This window comes from Amphiprion ocellaris, chromosome 21, assembly GCF_022539595.1.
Source record: "Amphiprion ocellaris isolate individual 3 ecotype Okinawa chromosome 21, ASM2253959v1, whole genome shotgun sequence".
NCBI lineage: Eukaryota > Metazoa > Chordata > Actinopteri > Pomacentridae > Amphiprion > Amphiprion ocellaris.
Window position 1 is genome coordinate 3,829,978 of NC_072786.1, and position 27,561 is coordinate 3,857,538.

Below are 27,561 nucleotides of genomic sequence, written 5' to 3' on the forward strand. Positions count from 1 at the left end.
GCAGGTCATGTGATCTGGAATTAACACACTTTCTTGAGAGGTGTTTTTGCAATGGAGAACTTAGTTGAAAGTGATATATTATTATATTTCTTATTTTCCATATAAAATTTGATATATTGCCAAAAAACTCCCATCTGTCATGATTATCTCAACTTAATAAAAACAACACAATCAAAATAATTTTTGAATAAGCTCATTTTGTTATTGTTTAGTCAGAAAGCGATTGTTGTTAAATTCGGACTTTTATTAAGTTTGTATCTTAGTGATATTTGGTATTTTTTTATTAATAAGTGATTGTTTCCACAATGAATAATTATGGAATTTGTAAAGACATTATGATAATGAACATACTTTTTTACTTTTAATAAAAATGTATGCAAGATATATCCGGTGGATTTCAAAAGTCCCTCAATTATATATTGACCCATTTTTCAGATTTGGTTGATGTAATTTTCTGTGAATTTAGTTTGTTATTTTGTGATTAGTACTAATAATCACACAGGAATGAGCCCTTATACTTACAATCAGTATATACTTCCTGTGAAAATATTTGATGCTTTTATTGTGTAGACTCGAATTTCCGGGTTATGTGTGTTTCCTGCTTGACGCTCCTCTGGTGACGCTTCTCGGCTGAAAAAGAAAACTTCAGTTCACAGAGAAATTCAATGGGAAGGTGAAGGCAAGCCATGAAGCTCCGGTGAAAAGTGCTCAGAGAGTTTGGAATAAACCCACTGGAGTCTGCAGGGTCCCGTCGTTTTACGTGTTTTGGTCGAAAACTGTAAGTTCACCGAAGTTCAATGAACAACTGTGTAGTTTTTGATTCGGACTTTGTTAACGGTTTGTTTGTTCATAGGTGTGCTAGCTTCATTACGTTAAACTATGGACAGAAACCCTTTGTTCTCTGTGTTATTGGACAGTTGGAAGCTAAATATGATGTGTTTGTGTTAGCTAACTGAGAGTTTAGCTTCTTATCTTTCGATAATGTGTTTGAATATTAAATATGTGACGTATTTTAAAGGCTATTTAACTGTACAGTTTGTGACATCACTGTCGACTTTAGAAGGTGGAGGTGGATTTATTGTAGTCCAGTGTTGTATGGTATTGGTTTTTTTTGTTTTGTTTTTATGCTGTTATATGAATGAAAACCTTCATAAGTAGTATTCCTGTGACGTACTAAACTGATATACTTCGTTGTTTTTTTCATAGTTTAGTTGATAGTCACTAACGTAAGCATAACAACTGCATAACTAGTACTTTTTGTGTTTAATACTACTAGATTTCACATGAACAAAAAGTGCACATCCACAAATTTATGTCAAATAACATAGGTTGTGAGAAAATTTTCCCCTAAAAGTGAATTGAATTGAGCTTTTCTGTTGTGTTTGGGTCAGATTTGACTTGTTTCTCCTTAAAATATTTAATTAATTGGATCTAGTTGTGTTATTTTTGATTAAACAAAACTTCAATAAGTATATATGCACAACAAAACATGATATAAGTCATTGTTATTTCATACTTTAGTTGATAGAATCACTAACTTAAGCATAACAGCAGCATAGCTAGTACTTTTTTTTGTTCACTAGTACTAGATTTCACATGAATAAAAAGTGCACATCCACAAATGTATTGCAAATTCCGTATGTTGTGAGAGAAATTTCCCCTAAAAGTGAATTGAATTGAACTTTTCTGCTGTATTTGGGTCAGATTTGACTTGTTTCTAGTTAAAATATTTAATTAATTGGATCTAATTGTGTTATTTTTGAATAAGCAAAGCTTCTAATAGGTGTATAAACACAACAAAAGCCATGGTTCTTGTAGTATTGAACCTGGAGAACATGAACCCTGGGAGATTACATACACTACTACAATTCAGGACATTTGTTTTTCCTTCTTTTATTGTATTTAATTATACTAGTTTGTATGTGAAGGTCTTTATGTAATTCCACTACTGCTTATTTATGTGTCCCATGTCCATAAATGTGCAAGCCAACTCATGAATCACAGACTCTTAGTTTGGCGCCCACAGTAGCAGCCAACACAAAGCCAGCACTTTAAGGCTTGCTTCTGGTCCAGCGCCGGCTTCTTTCATTATCAGCCTCAGACTTCTGCAGCCTTTGTTTAGGCAAACCTCTGTAGTATACGTTTGTTGAGGAAAAAACCTCCCTCCCGAGGCGCTGCATGAACTGCTGGCAGCCCTCCACTCCACTGCGTACCTCAGATGATGTCTCGGCTTCCAGGCAGAGAGGTGAAAGAATAACACAGGATTTTATTTCCCTCTCCATCAATAACCATATTTGTCTCCTCTCCGCACTCACACGGCTAACGGATGACGGCTCGGAAAATCCACGCTGCTGCTGCTCACTTGCTTTCAAAGCTATATCTGATTTACAGTATAGCAGGGGTGTCAAACTCATTTTAGTTCAGGGGCCACATTCAGCCCAATTAGATCTCAAGTGGGCCGCACCAGTAAAATCACAGCATAAAAACCGATAAATAACCAGAATTTGAAATTTTAATCATGGATATCTGGAACTGAACAACGTAGTATTTTACTTTATGATCAAAACGACAAAGGCAGACAAAAAAAGACAAAAAACCACCAAAAACAAGACATAATGTTACAAAAACAAGACACAAAATGACAGAAATGAGAAAAAAGACAAAATATGCGACAAATGACACGAAACAAAACAAAAAAGGGACAAAAAAATTTGATAAAAAAGTACAAAGCGACCAAAAAAATGGACAAACAACATAAGCGAGGCAAAAAACCCCACAAAACGACAAAAACAATGCACAAATCAACAAATAAAGCAAAACACAAAATGACAAAAATGAGACACAAAATGACAAAAGCGAGAACAAAATGAGAAAACAAAACAGACAAAAAATTTGATAAAGTACAAAGCAACAAAAAATGGACAAACAACATAAGCGAGGCAAAAAAACCCCCACAAAACGACAAGAACAATGCACAAAACAATGAATAACGCAAAACACAAAATGACAAAAATGAGACAAAATGAAAAAAGCAAGAAAAAATTGAAACAGCAAAAGAGACAAAAAATTTGATAAAGTACAAAGCAACAAAAAAATGGACAAACGACAAAAATGAGAAAAAATTATACAAATGACACAAAGACAAAAATGACAAAAGCAAGAAACGAAATGACAAAAAATAGACAAACAACAAACAAAAAAAAACTCGAAACACCAAAAACAATACACAAAACAACGAATAAAGCAAAACATAAAATGACAAAAATAAGACAAAAAACAAGCCAGACAAAAAGGAACGGAAAAATGAGACAAATGACATGAAACAAAATAAAAAGAGACAAAAATTTGACCAAAAAGTTAGAAAGCGACAAAAAAAATGAACAAATGACAAAAATTAGACACAAAAGCAAGAAACAAAGCGACAAAAAATAGACTAACAATACAAGCGAGACAAGAAAACACAAAACGACAAAAACCAGAAATAGAATGTCAAAAGCCAGACAAAAAAGACGAAAAACAACAAAACAAAGCAAAATATTACAAAAATGAGACAAAAAATGGCAAAAGAACAATCAGCAATGTAGTATTTTACTTTATGATCAATATATAATCTACTCTAAGAATGTAATCAAAATGACAGACAAAAAAAGACAAAAACCCCACCAAAAACGAGACAAACTATCAGAAAAACGAAACACAAAACAACAAAAACAAGGAAAAAATGATAAAATATGAGACAAATGACACAAAACAAAACAAAAAAAAGAGACACAAATTCTATAAAAACTTACAAAGCAACAAAAATGAGACATAAAAATTATACAAATGACACAAACGAAAAAAAAATGACAAAAGCAAGAAACAAAATGACAAAAAGTAGACAAACAACACAAGCGAGACAAAAACCCCCCACAAAATGACAAAAAATACACAATATAACGAATAAAGCAAAACATAAAATGACAAAAATGAGACAAAAAGCACAAGCGAGACAAAAGAGAACGCAAAACAAAAACCAGAATCACAACGACAAAAACATGAGACAAATGACAAAAGTCAGACACAAAAAGACAATAAAACAACAAAAACAAGACAAAATATTACAAAAATAAGACACAAAACGACAAAGGAACAATGAGCAATCTAGTATTTTACTTTATGATCAAAACAACTTGTCATAGTCTAGAAATTATTTTAAATTTATAGTTTTACAAATTTACAAATTGCAGTTAATGTCTTCACTGTCATTTTTACACTTTACCAAGTCGGGCCGGATCGGACCCTCTGGCGGGCCGTTTTTTTGCCCGCGGGCCGCATGTTTGACACCCCTGCAGTAGAGGAACCAGCGTGGTAAAACACATCTTCACGCTGCTAAGTGATTGTTTCAGGGGCACAAGTAAATAAATCTAATCTCATTTTGTTTCTTCAGGCAACAGGCTTTTGTTTGCTGCTCAGAAAGAGAGTTTGTATTAGCAGCCTGTAGCAACGTCAACATGGCACAGTCCCTAAAGTTTACTAGTTTTCAGACTTTATTTTTCATAAAGCCGCCTGTCCAGAAGATTGACAGGACCCTTTCTGTCTCGGGCATCTTTTTCCATGACATTTGCATTCCTCACATTCTTGGTACAGTGTTCTCGTGGTGGTGAAAGAAGGGAGGTGTCACTTTTGAGCCGCTTGATATATTGGGATGTTTACGTGCTTCTGAAATTAGATTAAAATATTAACTTAATTTGAAACATTGGCTTCACATGAACATAATTACAGCCTCGGTTTTACATATCAGCTCTCTCAGCTCCTCTCTAAGTTGAGGAAAGTTGATTCCCCAGACGCTTTATGATTGTGATGAGTGAAATAAAGTAGTGCAGTTTGTGCTGTGATTGCAGGGAAAAAAAAGTTTCTGAGTAAGAGGAAGACATTTCTCCAGAATGTGCCAGGAAATGCTTCCTGACCGGCCTGAGAGAAGGTCTTCCTGAGTGGAGGGATGTCTCTGTTTCAGTCCAGCTCATTCATTGTAGACACATTGACACTCTGACTACATTTTCATTGCAGCAACTCTGAAATTATGACAAGAATCAAAGTAAGACTTGGTACTTCTTTTGGGTTGATAACAAAAGCAAATAATTGCAGTTCTTTTTGGCTTGCTGAGCTCTCTTAGTCATTTCTTCCAGCCTCTTTCTTTATTTTTTCCCCCTTGAATGTGATTTCTGTCTGTGATGTAGTTGGGGCCACGTGGAAAAACTGCAATAATTTGGGAACAGAGTCGTGGTACGACCATGTGAGCGTCTGAAAGACAAAGACTTGTTTGTCCAGAATTTCAGCGTGGCCACCAGTGTTTCAGTGAGACATAAAGCACCAGTTTAAAGTCTGAGCTGTTGTCTCTGTCAAACAACTTGACCTCGCAGCAGCTCAGACTAAAGGTCCAGTGGACCATCTCTCGGGGGAGAGTAAACAAAGGGAGGGTGTTTGGCTGGAGCTGACTTCCATAAATCTGTGTCACGTTTGAAGGCCACTTTACTTCTCCAAGTACTACTGTGGGAACTGTACTGTAGCTGATTTGGATTAAAGCTGAAACAATCAAGCAGTCTGTTTGGATGAATGGTTTAAACTCCTCAAATGTGAGGTGGTATATTGTTGTGCTGGACAAACAATAGCAATAATGAAAATAACTTTAAATTGCATCCTCATCAACTTACAGTACTATCTGCAAATACTGCTGTTTAAACCAGGCTACGTCATCACTGCTATACCACTAGTACTGGGTCAATATATAATTGAAGGACTTTGGCAAACATTTTTATTAAAAGTAAAAATGTTTTTTTTATGTTATTGTTATTATGATCATGTCCTTACAAATTCCATAATTATTTGTTATGGAAACAATCACTTCTAAATAAAAAAATGACTGGATATCACTAAAATGTCAACTAAATAACCAAATTTAATAACAACCACCTTCTAATTAGCTAAACAATAATAAAGTGAGCTTATTCAACAATAGTTTTGGTTGTGTTCATTTTTTGGTTATAAGCTGTCATGTTGATTTTAGGCCTGAAAACAGCAAATATGTCAACTATGATATAAAAAGTCCCTCAATTATATATTGACCCTACTACACTCGCTGACTTTATTTTAGATAATACTACTGATATTTCTGTTATTTAAGGTTTAGTTTATCTCTTAGAGATCAAATATATCTTCAAGAAAGACCCCGATGGAGGAGGAACCTTAAGTCATGGTGCACATCCAAGGTCTTTCTCATTGCCTGTAAATTCAGATTAAGATGGCTGAAGTCTCTGCAAAGCTGTTAAAATTGAAAACCAAACGCGTTGGTGGCTTCTGGGTGCAGTAATGCAATCTGACTTTGTTATATTTTTCTTAATAAGTTCAGTAACTGCCTTGAGTAAAGAATCAAATGACACTTGAATCAAATGTCCCTGGAGATTGTTTAGTAATACTGGCAGTGATGGAAGAGAAACACAAGAACGAGCTCTGTCCGTACAGTTCCAGTTAAAGATCAGGAGTTTAGTGATGAGCTTATGAACTCATAAACCTAAAAAAGTTTAGAACGAAGTGAGAGCATTGTTTGGAACAGAATTAATTATTTAGGGCGGACAGTAGGACTGCACGATTTTTCTGACAGAGCTGTGATATCATTTTTAAACGCTTCTGTTCAATATTGATTGTGCCATAGATTTAGAAGTTGTGCTGGAGCATCAAAAGCCTGACTATTATACAGTGATCACGGCATGAACTTGTTAAACATTGACATGATAGTTAGAACCCTCAGTCAGATGTGCTGCAAAATGTCTGAGGTATGGCTACATTGTGTTTATGTCTGTCAAACCACAAACTTCATGCCTGAAACAAGTAATTTATCTTGGTCATAGGGGAGAATAAACCACATCTGAAAGTTTAAATCTGCTCATATTAACTTAAATGGAGTTACAGCATTCCTCTCATTATTTAAAAGCCATAAGTCATGTTGTAAATGGCAGCTAATTTGCTAATTGCATTCTTTCAAAATGCAATTTTTGATTTTAAAATCAGTTAAGATGGACCGATGGCAGAGATATGACAGAGTGGTACTGACTTTACAGTGTAAAGCTGGAAAACAAATACTACAATGAAAACAAGTGGAAAACAACTGATTTAACCTTGTTTTGGTACCTGCTGGGACAAAAGAACCTCACACTATGATTATATTTTTTATCCAGCAAGTGGAAACGTTGTCCACTGCATCCTAACCAGGGCTGAACCCCTGCTGCTACTGCTAATTGTGTTGCTGTGCTGCAACTTTTGTGGGTTTTATTATGACAATGAGCCAGTCCGATTCTGAAATGCACATCTGTAGCACAGCTGGCAGTAGGTTATTGGAGCACGAGGCCGTAGTGGAGGCGTGTGTGTGTGTGTGTGTTTCGGAGACCATTCGGCGTACGGTCAAGTAATCCCAGCCTATTTTCTTTTCAGATGCGCAGTCCCTCCTCCTCCATAACTCTTTGAGTCCATCTGGTTGATGTTAAAACCATGTCTCAGAGCTAGATAAGTCAAGTTTGATTCTCAGACAGATTTGTCTTCCTATAAAATTGAAATACCACTCCTGCCAGGTAGAGTTAGATACATGACACTGATACCTTTTAAAAGTCCCGTTTGAATGTTGGGAGTAGAGTGAATTGTGTTTTTATTGTGGGTTTTTTGTTGTTTATCTGCCTGTCAGAGCTTCAAGCCACCAGCAAAGTGCAATCAGAATAAGTAGCGGCTCTGATGCAACTGTGGAAGTCGTTACTCGTCCTCAGTATGCTTTTAGAAATAATTGCCTTTGCAATATGAACATTTTCTACACAGTCGTCTAAGGCTTATTATAGGTTTTAGTGGCATGACAGAGATAAGTGAGTAAGGTGTTTGCATTGTAAAACTGCTTCCTGAAAGCATTTTATTCTTCAAAATGAATTCAGATGGACTCCTATGTAGAAGCTCAAGGATAAACCAACAGATCTTTCTGAAATGCACAAATCAGCGTTGCTTCAGTGGGCCGGTATGTGATGAATGGTCCATAACTTTGAAAACCCAGCTCCACCCACACCTTTCTGATTGAGGTAATGCGTCTGAGCACTTCGGTCACTTTTTGGAACCGACGTTCCAGTGATTGTGGAGAGCAGCTGTCTTCTTTTTTTATTCCTCACACATTTCTTGCAGTCACTTTTTATGTGAACAACAGGGTGTGATTACAGACACCGGTTCTGAAATGTGCCAGAAACCTGCCAGCAGGGGGCGACTCCTTTCGTTCCTTAAAGAAGTCCGATTGTGCAGAAGTCTGTGAGAAAACTACCATATTTGTAATCAATCTGTTACCTCAGCAAACTTTTTAGTAAAATATATATAATATAATATTATAATAATATAGTAACAACAGAAGTCAGACAAAAAAAAACAAAAGACAAAATTTTACAAAAATGAGACACAAAACAACAAAAGAACAATAAGCAATCTAGTATTTTTGTGATCAAAACAACTTGTCATGGTCTAGAAATTATTTTAAATTTATAGTTTTACTAATTTACAGTTTGCAGTTAATGTCATTTTTACACTTTACCAAGTCGTCCCATAGGTCGGATCAGACCCTCTGGCGGGCCAGTTTTGGCCCGCGGGCCGCACGTTTGACACCCCTGGAGTAGCAGGATAGAGTATGTGATTGAGTCTAAACAAATAACAATGGAGTTCTGTGACTCAGAGGAGTGAGATATTTCTACTGAGACAATACTACTTAGAAGGATCGGTTCTTTTCACGTTAGTTGTTGACAATAAGACAATACAGAATATCATCAGCTGTATCCTTGATGTATGAACTGCATGATGTGGCAGTTTCTGTTTGTTGTTGCTTGTTGGCGTGTTCCCTCTATGGGTCAGGTCAGATGTCTTAGTTTCTGACAGACTGCAGTCCTTTGGGGGATTTAGTGTGAAGAGTGGAGGAGGAAGGTCATAGGGGTCAGTGGGAATGCCCGTACCAGGCGTCAGTGCTTAGTTTGTGGATAAGCTAACCTGCTCAGGAATGTGTCTAGTGCTCACTCCTAAACCGCTTCATCCAACATCATTGCTTCATATGGACACCTCTTCAAATGACAGGACAAATGGGCACTCATCTGTATACTTTTCTGGTGACGTTTTAATCAGCAAATTCTTTACAAGTGACCTCCTCATCTGGTTTTAACAGTCCTAAGAAGTTTCAATGCCATCTTCTGCATGACAAGACACAAGATTGATTATTTTTGTTTTGGAACGCTCATTCACTTCCTCTTTGTCCTCTGTCTCTGACGTAATTGGCTCTAACTTCTGACTTGCATGAGGATTGATAAGATTCTCTGTACTCAGTGTGGTTTCTCATGGAAATCACAATGCCAGATATGATGATCACAAGATGGCATAGAGAGGAGAAGTTCAGCCTTGGCCATGGTAACACACTAATTTATTTTATCTTTAAATGTTTTCATCCTATTCCTTTCCACATGCCTGTGGTTAAAGTGAAGGCTGTTAAATCCAGCATAAGGTAGAGTATGCTGATGTTCCTCTCCTCGTGGAATTTGTTGTTTTCAGCTTTCACACTGAGAAAGAAAATATTTTTCTCAACAAACACCAAGACTTTTTGGAGAGGAGACAAGCTTTTGGGTTCTCCCATGGGGTTTAAATAAGCAGCTGACTAAATACAGCTTCCACCCTGGTGAGAGTGAATGATAGTTTTCCATCAAACTGCGGAAATACCCGTGGAGGAAAACATGTTAGTGGTGAGATGTGCATCTGTGGTGCTAGGAGAAGTTGTTTAATTGGAAAGCAGGTTGTTTTATTTTCAAATATTCTTTCATATTGTTCAGTAATTATTTTTGCTTTGAATTAGATGAAATGTGTTCTACTTGCATCTGCATACAGCAGGGGTGTCAAACATGCGGCCCGTGGGCCAAAACCGGCCCTCAAAGTGTAAAAATTACAGAGAAGACATTAACTGCAAACTGTAATTTGTAAAACTATAAATTTAAAATAATTTCCTGACCTTGACAAGTTGTTTTGATCATAAAGTAAAATACTATATCATTCAGTTCCAGATAGCTGTGACTAAATGTTTTGTTCTTTTGTAGATAAACTGTTATCTCTAAGTGGTAATATGTAAATGATAAACTGAGACATAATGTTTTTGAAATTGACTTTATTTTTCTTAAGAAATTTTAGATTGATCATGATGTTTTGGAAAAAGATAATTCCTTAAATGTGAGCATTTTCAGAACGTACTTTTTTGCACTAAAACAAAGGAAAATGTTGGATTTGTCATTATTTATTGGTTAATATGCTCTGATTTTACTGGTGCGGCCCACTTGAGATCAAATTGGACCGAATGCGGACCCTGAACTAAAATGAGTTTGACACTCGTGGCATATAGGGTTCTGAGTACTGCAGCTAAACAGCTCTACTGTATGTTTGACCTGTTGGGAGAAACTTACACCCCTTTCTGTGGAGTTCAAATTAGCAACCAGGCACTTAAGGCTCCTTGTTTTAACAGCTGACCCCAGCCCCTGGCTCACATATTGAGGTCATTGGTTTAATTACTCTCTTAATGCCCATTTCTTACCCTCCTGGGTGTGACACTGTGACCCCACTGAGGGGAGGAAATGAAGCAAAGCCTGTAGTCACTGCCTCCCCCCTACTATGGGATGTCTGAACAAGTAGAGCCACTGTTTTTATGTTGTTAGTTCTGGGCTTTAGCTGGCCTTTCCAAATGCTGTATCCTATCTCAGTCCCTTCATATCAGATTTTGTTTGATGTGAAAAGTGGCCAATGCAAGAAAAGGAGAGACGTGATTTGTGTTTGAATTCAGCAGTCATGGGGATACTCTCCAACTTTGTTATGGAAGTTTGAGATACCAAGCATGCCAAGGCTACAAGGCCTGAGACCCCTGGGAGAATAGTACCATTATTCCAGATAGGAGCCAGCCCATGAACACCCGTGACTGTTCGGTCACCGGAAACAAGGCTTGCTGGGTAATAAGCCCCGGAGATCACTTTGTTTTTTGTCTCTGAGGCGGCCAATTTCTTCGCAGCGCAGCCTGCAAGGTTAATTTGATACAGAAGTCATTGGAAAAGGAAGAATGAGACCTTGTGCTGTAATGAGATTAGCGGTAACAGAGTTATGTTTATTTTTCAAAATACAAATACATCCAAGCTGATTAGGTAGTTCAAAACTGACGATTGTAAACAGTAAATTGTGAACGTGAAAAGAGGAGGAGCTACAGTGGCAACAAAAAGTTATGTCAGGGATTCTCTGTGGGAAACTGTGACACTAAATGCTCATAGCAAACCTGCAGTTTTCTTTTTCTAAACATTTCATATGCTGTTGCTTTGTGTTCTAAACAGACATCTGAATCAGCCTTGCTTTTTGCTGCACATGTAAATTACAGCTCTTTGGACATGGAATGAGCAGTTTGATCATTTGTCTGCCCACTCAAAGGTGTGGCCCTTTGTTTCTGCTTTGCATCACATGCATTGCATCAGACATCCCCTCTGACCAATGTCTTTTTGTCACAGAACTGACACGTTGAGTGATATTGTCCTTATTGACTGATAAATATCCATCTTATCTTTCATACAGACATCTCAGTAAATGTCTGGATTTGTTTGGGGAAGAAACACTATCTGGTGTTAATGACCCATCTTTTGTAGCAGATGGCAAATAATCAAATGTAAATGTGAAAGATGTTTCTGAGCACTAATTTAGATACTTTTATCTCTTTTATAGTACATATTTGAGGATGGAGACCCTTCTATTTAGGCTTAAATTAATCATTAAAGTTTGTTTGTGATTTACGAAAGTCAAGGCCAGGTTAATTTAAAACAACAGAAGTTGACCGATAGTGCTTTCCATTAATTTTCATGACATAGCTGCATACTCCTGTCATCTGGCTGCCCACTGTAAAGGACTCCCTGTCTGGGCAGTGGTTCAATTTAAAGCAGAGTCTGTTACTTTTTAGTGCCTTCACTCTGGCCAAGACCTTTCTGGATTTTTTTTCTTTTCAGTCTCTCTCATCTCCTCTTTCAAAACTCTCCTCTGTGCTTTCAGATTCATTGAGCACAAGATGATGTCCGACGCCAGCGAGATGTTGGCTGCAGCCTTGGAGCAAATGGATGGGATCATAGCAGGTAACCCACACTGAACACTTGGACTTTAATACATTATGGCCATTGCACTTATTGAAGTGCATGCTATGGGGTATAGTCACATCTGGAAACCATTAAATTGCAAGCTGGAAATACTACGTGCAGTGGACGGTAGCACAATGTGTCCTTCTCCCACTCCTACCTGCAGTTATTCCCCTGAATATACATAAAAGTTTGGAATACAGCTGAAACTGTGCTTCAAGTTCACCAGCCCTCTGCCCCGCCGCTGCATGTGAAATTAAAAAGAAAGTTTCCATTGTCCCAGCCGTGACGGAAACTAATGATTATTCAAGCTCCATGAGTTTGGAATACAGAGTCCTGCCTGGGAGCTTTTGGCTACACTCTGTGTACTTGTGCTGCTGCAGATGAGCAGACCAGGCTTCAGTTTTGGAGTCCCTACTTTTCCGCTGATGTGTGTAATTATAGCACTGACCTTTCCAATGAGAGCAAGGCAGCAGATCACATGACGTCTCCCAGCCGCCCCCCCGCCCCTGTTTCCGCAGAAACCACAGCCATCATCAAGCCCCACTCCCTCGCTACTGTGGGGAAGCTGTGATTGTTTGGAATTATTTATTTAGTTCTCTCTTTGTTACCATTGGACATCTTCATTATAGCTGACATTTAAGACAGATGACAGATGGTACAGAGTAGGCTGAAGCACAAGCTGGGAACATCATGCACTCAAGTTCAGTCAATATACTGCTGCTGCTTCTTCCAAATACTATCTAAAGCATGGTTTCAACAGATGAAGAGTTATCGTAAATGACTTTTCCTGTGTTTGATGGACACTTAACAATCACTGCTTGCACACTAGGTTGCAGGAAGGTATTTTTTTAGTGCAGAAGTGGAGAATAATAATAATAATAAACCTAAGCATCGTGTTTGTGATGTGATTTCGCTGAAATGTTAGCTCGAGTAGGAGTAAAGTGACCTTAGAGCAAAACATTCTGAACTTCTTAAAGAAACATAATTTTCTTAGAGAAATGAATGGAGTCTCAAAATTGGTTGTTTAATTCACATACTTTATTTACTACATGACCAACAGTAATTGCCAAGCAGCTATGTGCAGTTAGTAAATGAATAACAGCATGCATAGTCCACAGTTTGATGGGTTTAGGTCTTCTAAATCTAATGTACTTTTCCTGTTTCTGTGATACACAACTGATAGATTTCCCTTTTTTGGAAACATAGAAAGATGGATAGCTATGAATAAACCAGCATGTAACACACTGATGCCAGGGGCCAGATGTATAGATAAGGTGTAATGTGCACAAAACCATGCATATAAAACAGAATGTGCATACCACACGTCTTAACTCATGCATAGACAGAATCTTCCAGAGAATGCCCCAGGTGATATAATATATTGGAGGAGAACAGTCAGTGAATATGAAGTTATTCATGTTGGCTGCTCAACAGTTTTGCTTATTTAGTTAAAAAAAATCCAGTCTCAACAGCCATCTTATCTATCTATCTATCTATCTATCTATCTATCTATCTATCTATCTATCTATCTATCTATCTATCTATCTATCTATCTATCTATCTATCTATCTATCTATCTATCTATCTATCTATCTATCTATCTATCTATCTATCTATCTATCTATCTAGCTATATATATATATATATATATATATATATATATATATATATATATATATATATATATAAAAATAAAAAATTTTTTTGTTTATTTTATGTTTTCTTTGCTCATTTTTTTCTTTTATATTTGGGTCTTACAGCTTTAAAGTCTAAAGCAATGATAGCTAAAATGTGCTAATTCTAGCAGTCTTTTTTTTTCTGCCTCTGTGCCAATTGTGAATGCACTTGTTGTGAATGCAATATGTCTTGAATGCCTGGAAGGAATTTCTTCAAATTTAGGTCTTTACTTGGACTCAAGGATGATAAGACTGATTATATGTTGGTGTTGAAGGTCATTGTGACCTCACAAAACACATTTTTGTCCATAACTGAAAAAAATCAAACGCTAATTAAGACAAAATTACACCATAATGTTTTACAGGATAAAATAAGGAAGTGATTACTTTTTACATCCAAACAATCAAAGGTCAACTTCACTGTGAGTTGATATTTTGCAAAAGTACTTTCTGGCCATTATCCAGCACCAAAACTTAGGAATAGAGGGGGTGACTGTTTTGGCTATTAATCACACTTTTACTTCTCCCAAAGTTCAACACTAACTGTGGTTTTGGTGATAAATCCTTCCCTTTATCACAGTGTGATGTTTAGTGTGTGAGAAGCCAACCTTTTATGCCAGTCCAAGGAGATGTGTTGTCACAGCTTTGCTCTAAATTGATATCGACTTTTCCTGCTGTACCTCCCCAGGCTCCAAGGCCATGGACTACTCCAATGGGCTGTTTGACTGCCAGTCACCCACATCTCCTTTTCTGGGTGGCCTTCGGGTGCTGCACCTACTGGAGGACTTGCGAGCAGCACTGGAGCTCATGGACAACGAGGAGAGGGACAACCTGCGATGTCAGATCCCAGATTCCACTGCAGAGGGACTGGCAGAGTGGCTGCATGGACGAATGGTAATAAGTATAGTTTATGTAGCCGTCTGTGTCCAGTGTTTACTGTACATGTTTGGAACTAAAGACAAGAATTATGTGTTGATGTTATGTTTGTATATGTGTAAGAAAATGTCATTTGTTACTGTTTGCTGATTTTAAACACTGAGTCTCGGCCCTTTTATAGTTCTGCTGCTTCTGTTGCCATTAATCTGAGCTTCAGTTTGGTGGAACTACCTTATTTTTTTTCTTTTTAACTATTTTGCAGCCCAGGTCTGTGAGTTATCAGATCACTATCAGTGCACTGCACCGATTTAAGATGCAGCCTGGTATGAATTATCCTCCGATCTGCTTTTCATCTGTTGACCGTGCTCCGTTGCCTGCACCGTGACTTTGTTTATTGTAAAAATACTGTTATGACGTGATTTGTGAACAATGAAGTTTCTATAGGAGGGAATAGTTTCCATCTTTTAACTCGTGCAGAGTCAGAGTGAGGCTCTTGTTTTTCTTCCCTCCTGGCCTCGTCTCTCTCTGTGTGATATTCGAGAGACGAGTTTGCTTTTGATTCGATTTTAAAATCACTTTCATGTGAGGACACTTTTGACCCTCACATGCTTCCCAGAAAAACTCAACGTGTATATCCTGTTCGTCAAGGGGAAACCATGTGACTTCACTGTCTGGCAGATTATATGATTATACACAAAAACAGTATGTAGTGTATCCATTAGATAATCCGTGTGGCTCAAAGCTGCTGGGTATTTTCTTTTGGTTTTTCTCAGCTAGACTCATATTTCAGTATGACAGCTAAAAGCTTTCCCCGTCTTTTTTTCTCGAGATCTCAACTCAAAAGAAATAACAATCTGAAGCCACACTTAAGTGATACAACAAATGCAGCTATTTGTTCAGACAATACAAATCAGCTTGTATTGTTTCTCATTTCAGACTAACGTTCACAGTGCAGAGGTGGTGTACCAGGAGCGCTTGTCACGTCTGGAGAGTGACAAAGAATGTCTTATTCTTCAGGTGTGTGAACAAATCCCTTCGTTACAGCTTCAAAATCACACACAACAATTGCTCCTGAATGGGCAATTATATACTATTATACACCAACCAACCACAAAATTAAAGCCACTGAAGTGAATAACATTGATTATCTCATAAGAATGTTACCTGACAGGCAGTGGGATGTACTAGCCGGTGAGTGAATAGTCCTTTCTTGAAGTTAGTGTTGAAAGCAGGATAAAGCAGATGGCTTTAATGCTGTGACTGATCCATTTATGTAGCTGCTCCTGCATAAGTAATTCGACCAAAGAGTTTGTGTTTTCAGCACTAATATTTCTGTTGGCAGAATCTTACAAAAACTGGATTTTGAAGTAATTTGGTGGAAACAACTAAATATTATTTTCCGTTCAGATTTAAAGCCATGGTGTCTACATGTGTCAATTTAAAATACAGAGTAACTCTGAAGTGTGAGGCAAATATGCTTAATTTATGCTTTCCTGCATTCATCGGTTCTAATCTATCAGAATAAACCCAAAGGTTTTCTACCATCTAAACAAAACAAGGAGAAAAACATTCTTTTGTTGTAGCCCTGTCCTTTATGTTAATTACTGCCAAATCTGCCTAGGCTTATTAACCCATCTGTATAAACTAATGATATAATTGAAGACACTGAACAGTTGTTACTAAATTTAACAGATATGAGCAAATTCAATTCAATTCAATTCAATTCAATTTTATTTATATAGCGCCAATTACAGTCAAATTGTCTCGAGACGCTTTACAGAACCCATATGCCTGACCCCCAGAGCAAGCCAAAAGGCGACAGTGGCAAGGAAAACACCCTTTTAACAGGGAAAAAAACCTCGAGCAGAACCCGGCTCTAATGTGGGGGGACCCATCTGCTGCTGGCCGGGCGGGTTGAGAGGGACAGAAGAGGTAGAAAGGTAGAGATAGAGGGGTAGAGGTAGAGGGTTACAGTTGGTGGGAGAACAACCACACATCTGAAGCATCCAGCTCTGGGACCAGGGACACTCGGAGAAAGGACACAGAAAGAAACAGAGTGAGTGTAATGCAATAATGGTATATATAGTAAATACATAGGTAGTTAGAGAAGGGCTCAGTGCATCAAGAGAGGTTCCCCAGCAGCCTAGGCCTATAGCAGCATAACTAGGGGCAAACTAAAGGGGCGTCAAGAGGGGAAGTCAGTTGTGCAAATGAAAACACCAGCTCACCCCGTCAGGGTCACCCAGTCAATATCATCTGTTAGCAAATCTACCATATTTTATGTAATTCTACCAAAAGATGGCACTACAGTAACTTGAATAGCCATAATTTAGACTACAGTCATGGAAAAAATGATTAGACCACCCTTGTTTTCTTCAATTTCTTGTTCATTTTAATGCCTGGTACAACTAACAGTACATGTGTTTGGGCAAATATAATGATAACTCCTAAGAGTTTAATTTAAGAGCTGATGTAGTACCATGTTGGGCTTGTTTTTTCTTGATGTAATGAACGGCTGTCTTGGAGATCTTCAGTTTTTTCGCTACCTGTCTCTCACTCATGCCAATTTCCAGCAGTGTCAAGATGGCTGCCTTTGTGGCTTCACATAATTCTTTAGTTTTAGGCATTATGTGAGAGCTGACAACTTGTGAGTTGTGCTACGGCTTGGATATCAGCAGGAAACCACTTTAGGCCTTTGCATATGCTGCTGATGACATGAAATGTCCTCTTATATACCCTGGAATACAATGAAGCTTAAAGATGTCAAACAGGACATAAAATATTATGGAATCAGCTGCATTTATGTCATGTTAATTGTATTCTTCAGGTAATATACTTTTGGTGGTACCAGGCATTGAAATGACCAAGAAATTGAAGGAAACAAGGGTGGTCGAATAATTTTTTCCATGACTGTATTTCTTGGCCAGGTAAAGCAATCCATAACTTCAGGAAATTAATGTCTTCAGCCAAGAAATAGTTCTACACAGCCCCCGTAAAACATTTTGTTTTTACACGTTGGTTGTACATCTCAAACAAAAACAACATATACTGTGTTACTTAACTAAAAACCCGCTGGTAGAAAGATTTCATTACCTTTTTACAGAGCCAGGTTAGCTGTTCTACACTTTCTCCAATCTTGGTGTTAAGCCGAGCTCACTGGCTGCTGGCTATGGCCGGTGTTGGATCATCTCATCTAACTGTTGGCAAGAGAGTGCAAAAGAATATTGCCCCAAAATATCAAACTTTTCTCGCTCTCAGTGCTTTGAGTTTCAGAAACCATGATCATTAAAGTTGTCCCACCTTTATCTAGGTAAGTGTTTTAACGGACCAGGTGGAAGTGCAAGGCGAAAAGATTCGGGATCTAGACAAATGTCTTGAGCATCATCGGGAGAAACTGAATTCTACTGAGCAGCTGCTTCAACAGGTACGGCCTCTGCAAAGTAGACTTGTTTCAATTGTGCAGTTTTCAAACCTCAGATTTAGACAATTTGGGAATAACACAAAGTTTTTTGAAAATTTCAGCCCATATGAAAACTCCTTTTACTCCAGTATATGTTCTTTGCTGAGAGTGTGTGTTGCTCTACAGGAGCTGCTGAACCGGTCAGCACTGGAGACCCAGAAGCTGGAGCTGATGACTGAGGTGTCCAGCCTGAAGCTGAAGCTAACTGCTGTGGAGCGAGATCACAAGGACAATGAGGTAGACCCCTGTCCAGAAAATGTGCTTTACAAAATGTCTAAAGTTCCCTGTTGCACCTGCAGCTTGTCTTATGTGATTCTCCATCCTGGCAGCCACCCAGTCATTGTTTTAATGTCACAAAGGTCCGTCTCGCTCGGCCGGTGGACCCAGAGATGTGTCATGTGGTGCCGGGTGAACTTCTGTAAGGGTTACAAAGAGGCTTAAACACTCCTGGTGCGCCAGCAGCTGCTTCCTGCCAGAGAATCTCCACCCACCCACACCTCCTCTGCCCCCTTCTCTGAGGGGCTAAAGAGCTGGGAGAGTTATAGTTTCCATACACTCTCAACACTAGCTGGGACACATTATGTGGTGTTTCCAGACAGTAAAAGCTCACAGGGAGAATATGGATTTTGCAACTGTGCATATTTATTTCCATTTCCATTTAGATCCCATTTAGCTTTAAAAAAAAAAGCCCTGAAGAATGCATCACGTTAGTCCAATCTAAGCAATCCTGATGCATTCTGATTGATGTATTTGTTTAACCTTCAGCAGCTGACTGACACATTTTGTACTGAACACCTCAAAGCCATAACTCAAGTTATTCTTTCCAGTGTGAACAGTTTCTGTTGGGGATAAATGTCTACCAGTCTGTTTTCTATTCATATAAAAAAGAACTCATCAAGTTTATACACATACATTGCTGATATTAACTCATATTTTGTGATAGATGCATCAGCCTCAGTGCACATTTTAGCTAATCAATAACATGAAATTGCATTAAAGAGTTTTTTTTTTGTCTTTTCCCTCCACTACAGATCTTAGCCACAATTATCTAATATTTAAATAAACATTGTTAAATATTTTATCATATTTTCCTACTAATAAAAGGAAATATCTAATATATATAATACAAGTATTGCCAAAACTCGAATTTAAATAATAGGTGCACAAAATTTTATGGCTTTTGATGTTTGAAATAGTTAAAAACAAGGTATATTAATTTTTTTGTTGCTAGCGGCATATGTCTTTCTCTCTAGTAGAGGGGTGCTAGTTATTAATCATCGATAGACTAATTACCATTAATATATAATAAATTATTTACCCAGTTAAAAATACAATAAGACTAGATAGATAGATAGATAGATAGATAGATAGATAGATAGATAGATAGATAGATAGATAGATAGATAGATAGATAGATAGATAGACTATAGATAGATAGATAGATAGATAGACAGATAGATCCATCGATCCATTGATCGATCTAACAAATTCAAATAGTTTCAAACATTTTGTCCATTAAAATGTCCTACTCTTGAAATACACTGTATCACTGCCTATAAACAAGGGGAGTGAAAGCTGAAGTAAAACAGCCTGGAGTCCTAAGTAAAGCAATAATCAGCTTATATGAATGTAAATAAGTATACATTGCATCTAATTGAATTCATGGGGCTCCTGCACTGTTTCTGATTGTGGTATTGTGAAAACAGTTTCACTATAACTACCCATGACCCTTCCCTTTAGTCCAGGATTTGTCTCCATGTGTGGACTGTGCTTCTCAGATTCTCTCTAGAGGCGCATTAGTCTGAAAATAATATTGATGCCTTTGGCAGGAAATCTCCCCCGTCGAAATAATCAACAGTCTCTCCCACACAGTCTCCAGTGTAGGTTTGTCTCAGAGTTTAATGGGTAATGGGAGTTCTTTTTTTCCTCCCCAGGGCTTGTATCAGGAAGTAACAGACCTACGGTTCAGGGTGACTGACATAGAGAATGAAAGACTGCAGTGTGAGAAGAAACTCAAAACAACCAAAGTGAGTGTCACATCCAGTTAGCACACACTTCACTGTTTTACCTTTGACCATAACAGCAGGTCTGCATTCATTTTTGTTCTTTAAAATGCATAATTACGCGTTTAAATCCTCTTGTTTTGCCCCATGACATTTTGTCTTTGCTTATTCCCCTTTTTATTTGACTCCTGCTCTTATTCTCTCTTCTCTGATGTTAATATCTTTCTGCTATATGCTAACCTGTCAAGCGTCCAAAGTGGAACACTGAGCGGTTCACTGAAGATGAGGTGATGGTTTAATCTCCAGCCTGTACTCTTCTCCTTTCTGGCCCTTAAGATCCTCTAAACCTGCTCCTTCTCCACTGCTGCACACTGCTTTCCTGACTTTCACCACATTTGCTGTAAGTGCTTCCACCTGCACCAGCTACAGGATGCGTACCAGGTTTAAACCCTCTATTAACTTTTACTGTACATAAAGCACTTCATATTCAAGGACGTGTTTCTCCCATTGTAAAGCCTCACATCAGTCCGTGTGAGATCTTAATTACAATCAAGTAGTTCTGTACACAGTAAGCTTTTGATTCTTTGTTTTGTGTCAGTTACATGAATGGGTCCAGCTTTGCAATGTGTTCACTGGTCTGCATGTTAATTATTTTGCAGAATAGTGGTTTAGCATGATCATCAGAGAGGACTGAACTAACTAAATTACTAACTGACCTACTTACTAACGCTTTATTAAAGGGACTCCACTGATTTTACTCATGAAGTTGAGTTTACTCACATTATTCAGCTTGTTAAGAAGGTATGTTGTCCGTAGCTCTGAAGGAATTTCCACCTTCCATCCATATTCGCGGCTCTTGGTGCTAACAGGCTCAGGATGACAGCGCTAATTTGCTGTGTTGTCTAACTTGAGTTAACTTTGCAGTGTTCACCACCATAGTTTAGTTTAAGTTGTACAGTCGTCCCTCGCCATATCGTGGTTCGCTTTTCGCGGTCTTACTGTATCGCAGATTTTTAAATTGTATTTGGTATTGTGGATTTTTCGCTATATTGCAGGATTTTGCGGTGTATATATAGGTATTTTTCTATATTATTTTAATTATTTTTGTGGTAAAATAAGCATTTTCTAACCTAATAAATTGAAAACGGTATTTAAAAATAATAATAATAATTATTAAAACATATTAAAAGAATATTAAATAGAAATAAAATGTGTAGTGTAGAGCGCTGGGCACTGATTGACTCCGCGATCGTAGCATCAGTTGCCTCCGTCTCCTGTGTATAGCAGCGTTCAGGATCCGGCCTTGTCCATTTCACATCAACGTCTGATCGCTGCGCATAGTGTTGCTCTGCAGTGTTGTGTTTTTGTGAAATTTTCATAAAAAATTTAATGTATTTCAAGCCCTACGATGTCGATCAAGCGCCAGAGGAAGATGTTTACCATTAATTACGTGAGTTTAAGAGTGTAGTAAGTGTTTAAGAGCATAGGAAGTGTTTATCAAAGTGTGGCGAGGGTTTATAAAGCCTTACAATATATATAAATAATAAAATAAATATAAGGTCGCTACTTCACGGATTTTCACCTACCGCAGGGGGTTCTGGAACCTAATCCCCGCAATAGACGAGGGACCACTGTATATATTTTCACAATAAAATATGCACATTGCATACAATTGTGGCTGCACAATGAATGGCTTCTCATAATATAATTAACAGGACTGACTGCAGTATTAACATTTAAAATATATGCTTGCCTCATAAAAATACCCTGTTACGAGAGAGCAGCCCACAAAGATTAAATCACTTGATGTCAGCTAAGGTAAATCTGAGAATAGAACATCTTATTTCACTATTTATAAAGCATGTTTTTGTCTCAAACTTGTCTGAGTTGCTGAGTGGAGACCAGCGGCTTCATTGGGCACAGCTAGCTCGCTTCTAGCCTGGATGTAAGAAAAAGAACCTTAATTTAAGTCATATTTTAAGTCCACATTAGCAGGAATGTAGTACAGCTTGCAAGTGAAATGCTCTGTTTATGTAAATGTCAAATTGCAATAAAAATGTTTTGTCCCTAAAATCCAAAAATATGATAAATATTTCTGATTATCATTCTGGGAATAAACAACAAGTACAGTGGGGAGAAGTAGTAAAGCCTGAAAGACTTATTCAGGGACATCCCCTTAAACAAATGAAAAAATTATTACTCATCAAAAGCGAAATGAAACAAAAACAATCTCAATGTACACAGACAAGTAATCTCTTTAACTGTAACCTGGCAAAGAGGATAACAATTTCAGTGTCATATTTAATAGATTACAAAACTGAACCATGCCAGTAGTATAAATAAAAAAAACACAGATGATGTCAAGGAGCCTCTTGGTCTCTGTTTCAATAAAAAGATTTTCATTGGAGTTAGTTCCTCAACTTTAATTGGAAAATAAATTGTTGAATTGTGGTTTAAGTATTTTTATTAAGAAAAACTGCCAGACATCCTTTGGTGACAGCTCGTCAAATGTGAGTGTTTACTGCTTTTCTTTGTTTTATATTGTTGTAAATTGTAAATAAAATGGTTTTCAATCAACTGCCGTTACAGGAGGAGCTGCAGCTTCTGCAGAAGCAGCTGGAGGAGAGGGAGATGGAGCTGAGGAGGCTGAAGGATGACAGCAGACTGAGAGTGGAGAGCCACAACAGAGCCGAGGGAGGAGAAAGAGGTGGGAGCTGTTTTAATAACTGTCTGGATACTTCTTCTACCATTTCCTGCAGTTCAGCTCTAATTTTACAAAAGGATTTATGAGGATTAGACAAATAGACAATTCACATTCCAACAACACCACATCCCCCTCCAGCAGGCTTACTGGAAAAATAATGTGTTTGCTGCTTTCATTTGGATTTCTCCATTAATCTTTTTTTTAACTATCTCACATTTCACAGACAGCCTCAACTCTAATGGGGTGATTTGAGGCCCATTTTGTACATCACTCCTTATCTGTGTGTCTGTAGGATCCATACCAAACATATGACTGTTTTACTCCCTCCATCCACCACTGACCTTATCTTATCCACACCAATGGTAGAGGAATGCTGTTTATTTAAAGGGGAGTTTGTTATGCTGGTCTGCATGTAAACGTGCTACACAGTGAAATCTGAAGAACTGAAGGTTTTTGTTTTATCTTCCATCTCACTGTACTGGCACCAGTTTGATACTGACAACATCAAGTGTATAATTAAAGCTGCAAGCAGCGTTGATCGGGTCCTCGCATTCTTGCTAGTCAGCGAGTCCAAACACACCCACCAGGTGGCGCTGCGACTGAGAGTGTATTTCGGCCTATGGATATGATGAGGACTCGACTCTGATCGCAGATGTAAAGTTTCAGGCAGATTGGAGCATGTACAGGCTAGGTATGCAGCACTTCCTGTCCATCCACCAGGTGGCGCTATCACTGTAACTGTATATTGGTCTATGGAATTCATCAGGGCCAGAGTCTCATCACACATATAAAGTTTGAGGCAGATTGGAACATGTACAGGCTAGTTAGACAGCACTTCCTGTTTCATGGTTAAACGTCCAAAATGGCCGTTGGTCGCCATTTCCACGCCCTCAGAATTTTCCTGTCACATTTTGATAGCTTTTTATCACGCATGGCTGGTGTACATCCTGACCAAATTTGAGGTCTGTTGGAATTTCACCGTTTATAGCTCTTCAAAATGTGCAAAAATTGGTCCAGAATCATCCAAAATATGACACATAATTCAAAATGGCCGACTTCCTGTTGGGTTTTGAATTACATATGCATACTGAATTTCGTAGCTGTAGGTGCTTGGACCCTAACAAGCCAAAGGGTACAAATGTGCTTTTTAGAAATGAGCCAAACTGTAACAAAAAAGATGTGTGAATAATTGTACTCTGGTAAGTTGTGATTACAATGAAATACCTGATGTTAAAAAAGAAATATACTACGAAGATACAAAGTCAGGATCATTTACGGAGCGGGAGGTTTGGCTCAAGGACTGTTGAGCAGGGCAGACGTGAACTCAGGTGGTCGAGTTGAACCATCTAAACAAACTGTGAAGACAACATTGTCATAATGTCAACTCATAAAGGTGTTATGGTAATAGTGTTTTCTTTCCAACAGTCTGTTGACACCGACCAGACAAGTGGCAACACAAACATCCAATATTCACTCTCCTTTTATCTCTGGTGTGGCTTGGATCAACTCCTGAGGGGATTTTCTGGCTCTTGAGCGGCTAAACGCTTCACTGTGTTCACTAGCTAGCTGCGAACTTTGCCTGTCTGCCATTTGTTGCTACGTGTGTTTTCAGAGATTTATTGTTGACAAAGTCTGAAAACAATGCCGATGAGAGGGCAGTGAGGTTTAACCAAAATAGTCAAGGTGTCGATTGTAAAGCCAAAGCAGTAGTTGGAAGAGGCTAAAATGCCCTGTAGGACTGAGAGGAACTGCAGAGTTGGGTGATAATTATCAGTGGGTTCATCACTATGAGTGGCATAGACCAAATCCCAACCTCCACCCGAAGGTCCACTCACTAAACACAGACGGACTTGATGCCACAGCTGTAGCACCTCAGTGTATGAATTTGTTGAAATGGTTTTTAAAAAAAAAAAAAAAAAAAAGGAGGAACAGGATGCACCATCACACTATTTGTGGAAACAAAAGCATTTAAAAAAGTAATTTTGGACTTGTGTTGTAGGCAGATGCTGAGCTGATCACTCACTGTTTGGGACATTAGTGTTTACCCATTTTAGCAAACGACCAAAAGTCAGAAAAAGCATGAACATCTGTAAATAATACGGAGAAGTTTGTCTGAAAATCCACACTCTACAAACCTGCAGTGAAAAACTTCATCGGCAAGCAAACGGATGCTGTAACTTAGAGATGAACTTTGCAGATTTCTTCCTGACAACATCCATGCTTGTTTTTTTTTTTTTTGTGAGAGGCAGGACCACCACATGTAAATGATGCTATCAGTTTTGCTACCAACTATGGGCAAGTCTGCAGAAATTTAAACTCACAGAAAGCTTGTAAAGTAGTGTTGCACCTTGAAGCTGTTGAGTGTGAAGATTGGCATACAGATCATCCTTTAATTCATTGAGGGAAGGTAAAAATGTTGTTTATTGAAGTGTCTGAGTTTTAATTTAAAAAGCTATTTAGATTTAATAAGCAGGTTTAATACTGGATTCTGCTTCAATTAAATGCGATCTGATACCAGATATACTTGACCTCTTCTCCTATAAACAGATTTTTAACTTTTATAAGGCCCACCCAGCTAAAAGACGAGCCCTGCTGACCACCATACTGAACTGTAGAGGTTTTATTATTTCTATTTTCTGTTGGTTGTCCAAGAGAGCCCAGAGGAGTCGAAGGTAAACTTAAAGAAGCATCAGTTTTCTTGTTTGTTTTTGCTCCAGATGCCGAGATGTTGAAGATGAAGAAGGTGTTGGAATCACTGACATCAGAAAACGACGACAAGGTACGACGCAGTTCATCAGCTGTAGCTTCGACTTGCTGATGGCACTCGTTACTGTAATATAATATGTACATTTATCCACAGGAAAGAAGGATTAAAGAGCTGGAGGAGTCGCTTATTAAGTGCAAGAAGGTGCAGGAGATGGTCAAAGGTCAGACTGTTTGAAGTTCATATGCATTATAAATATTGCTCATAAATTACAAATGTGCTCCCCGTGATACTCAAAATGCTGTCATTAAACTACTACTAAAATGAGCATTACATTTACATCTGATCCCCAAGCAGTTTCTGGGTGTTTCTGCTGCTTTCACATTTTTACTCATTGTATTTTCACTGCTGAGAGTTGAATGCCTTGTTGAGTACTTGAAAATCTGACAATTCACATTTTTTATCCCTGATAAATGGTGTTATTTTAGCAATTAAAAAAACAAAACATGCCTTTCAAACCTCAGGTGTATTTTGGGGTTCAGAGGTTTAATTAAGAGCTGTGTCGGAGTAGAGATTAGGTATTCGCAGAAAAATAATTAGTATGAAAACCAAGTTTTTATTTTCAAACATTCTCAGGGTTTGCTCTCTTTCCCTGTTTGCTATCATTGTAACTTTAATATATTTTGAGTGTTAGACTCATAATTGGACAAAACAAGACATTTGAGGACACATTGCCTGAGATCCTGGGAAACTATGGGTCTGTTTTCAGCTTTGGGGCATTTCATTGATTAAAAACACTCTTCCTCCTTAGATAACGAATGTTTACAGCAGTCTGAAATGGCGGATAAACTCTGAAAGAAAATGAACTGAGCCTTTTAATTTTGTCCCAACTGCCCTCTCTCAGAGAAATGGAAGGAAGATGACTACGATGATATCCCAGATGATCCCTCGGTTGCTGTCTCCATGGAGGTGGATCAGGTGACCCTGGAGTTGGAGGGGGAGGCAGGAAGGAGCTCCGGTGAGGTAAACACAACCTCTGTCAAAACAATTCTGACACAGGACGAACCCCAGACTGCACACTTCCTTAGTAAAAACCCAATCTCAGCCTCTCACTCTGAAATTGTTCCTCGCAGGCATTCAGAGCCTCTGTTTGGGTTACTGTTTGTTGGGCTGGGTTAACGTTCTGCTGTTAGGAAAATATTTTCAATTAATGATATTTTTCTCTTGTCTCAGTCTATTCCTTGCATAGCAGTGCTCTCAGAGATGAATGACCTGGACAGAGAGCGACAGTTACAGGCTGCCAAAAGGTAAAAAGGACAGTTTCACATCTATTTATGGTTATAAAAAGCCATTTGTTTCTGCCTTATTTAGTCTCGGGAGTGGAATTAAGTACACTGACATTTCGGCGCACAAATGAATTAATTGCTGCTGATGTCTAGGACCTTTCACATTTTTCAAAGCACAGAGTGTGTCTGGCAGATTATGAAGCGTCAGCTCTAATAAATTCACATTGTGTTGGATAATGGTCTGCGCTATGGTTCTATGAGACATTTTTGAAGTGTTTTACTTGTTAGATTAATAATACAGAGGGTCCTCGACTTATGTTGGAGTTCCGTTCCTACAGATCGATGTAAGTCGATTTTCACCCCAAGTCAGAACTCCAGCGAAAATGTAAACAAAGCCGCTATGTGCATCACAATATCGATTGTTCACTGGAAAAGTCATGAATACCAACGACTTTCATGCATGTATGAATCATTTTACAAGAAGATAACAGAATATTGTAACGGACTGATGTTGTTGTTGAGGCTTCAATGTTTACTGTTCAGTTCCAGATTTACCTAATGTCAGTGAACGTGCCATGTTTAGTTAGCTCACCTCTGATTGGCTGAGAGTCAGCAGCACAGCGAGCTGGGAACGGTGGCTAATTCTGGAGCTAAGTTATGGGGTTTTTCTAGT

General features: G+C 38.2%; 1 protein-coding gene across 2 annotated transcripts in view; it reads left to right on the forward strand.

Annotated features, from left to right (window-relative positions):
* Positions 1–619: 619 nt before the first annotated feature.
* Positions 620–27,561, forward strand: part of LOC111588309 (liprin-beta-1-like) — a 40,446-nt gene continuing 13,504 nt past the window's right edge. For both annotated transcript variants that reach the window (XM_055006401.1, XM_055006402.1), the window contains exons 1-12: positions 620–778; positions 12,097–12,176; positions 14,544–14,749; positions 15,668–15,748; positions 18,042–18,155; positions 18,318–18,428; positions 20,126–20,218; positions 22,784–22,901; positions 25,616–25,677; positions 25,759–25,825; positions 26,507–26,625; positions 26,836–26,909. In XM_055006401.1, the coding sequence (XP_054862376.1) occupies positions 12,113–12,176; positions 14,544–14,749; positions 15,668–15,748; positions 18,042–18,155; positions 18,318–18,428; positions 20,126–20,218; positions 22,784–22,901; positions 25,616–25,677; positions 25,759–25,825; positions 26,507–26,625; positions 26,836–26,909 (1,109 nt within the window). In that variant the 5' untranslated portion in view covers positions 620–778; positions 12,097–12,112. The remainder of the gene's footprint in view (positions 779–12,096; positions 12,177–14,543; positions 14,750–15,667; positions 15,749–18,041; positions 18,156–18,317; positions 18,429–20,125; positions 20,219–22,783; positions 22,902–25,615; positions 25,678–25,758; positions 25,826–26,506; positions 26,626–26,835; positions 26,910–27,561) is intronic.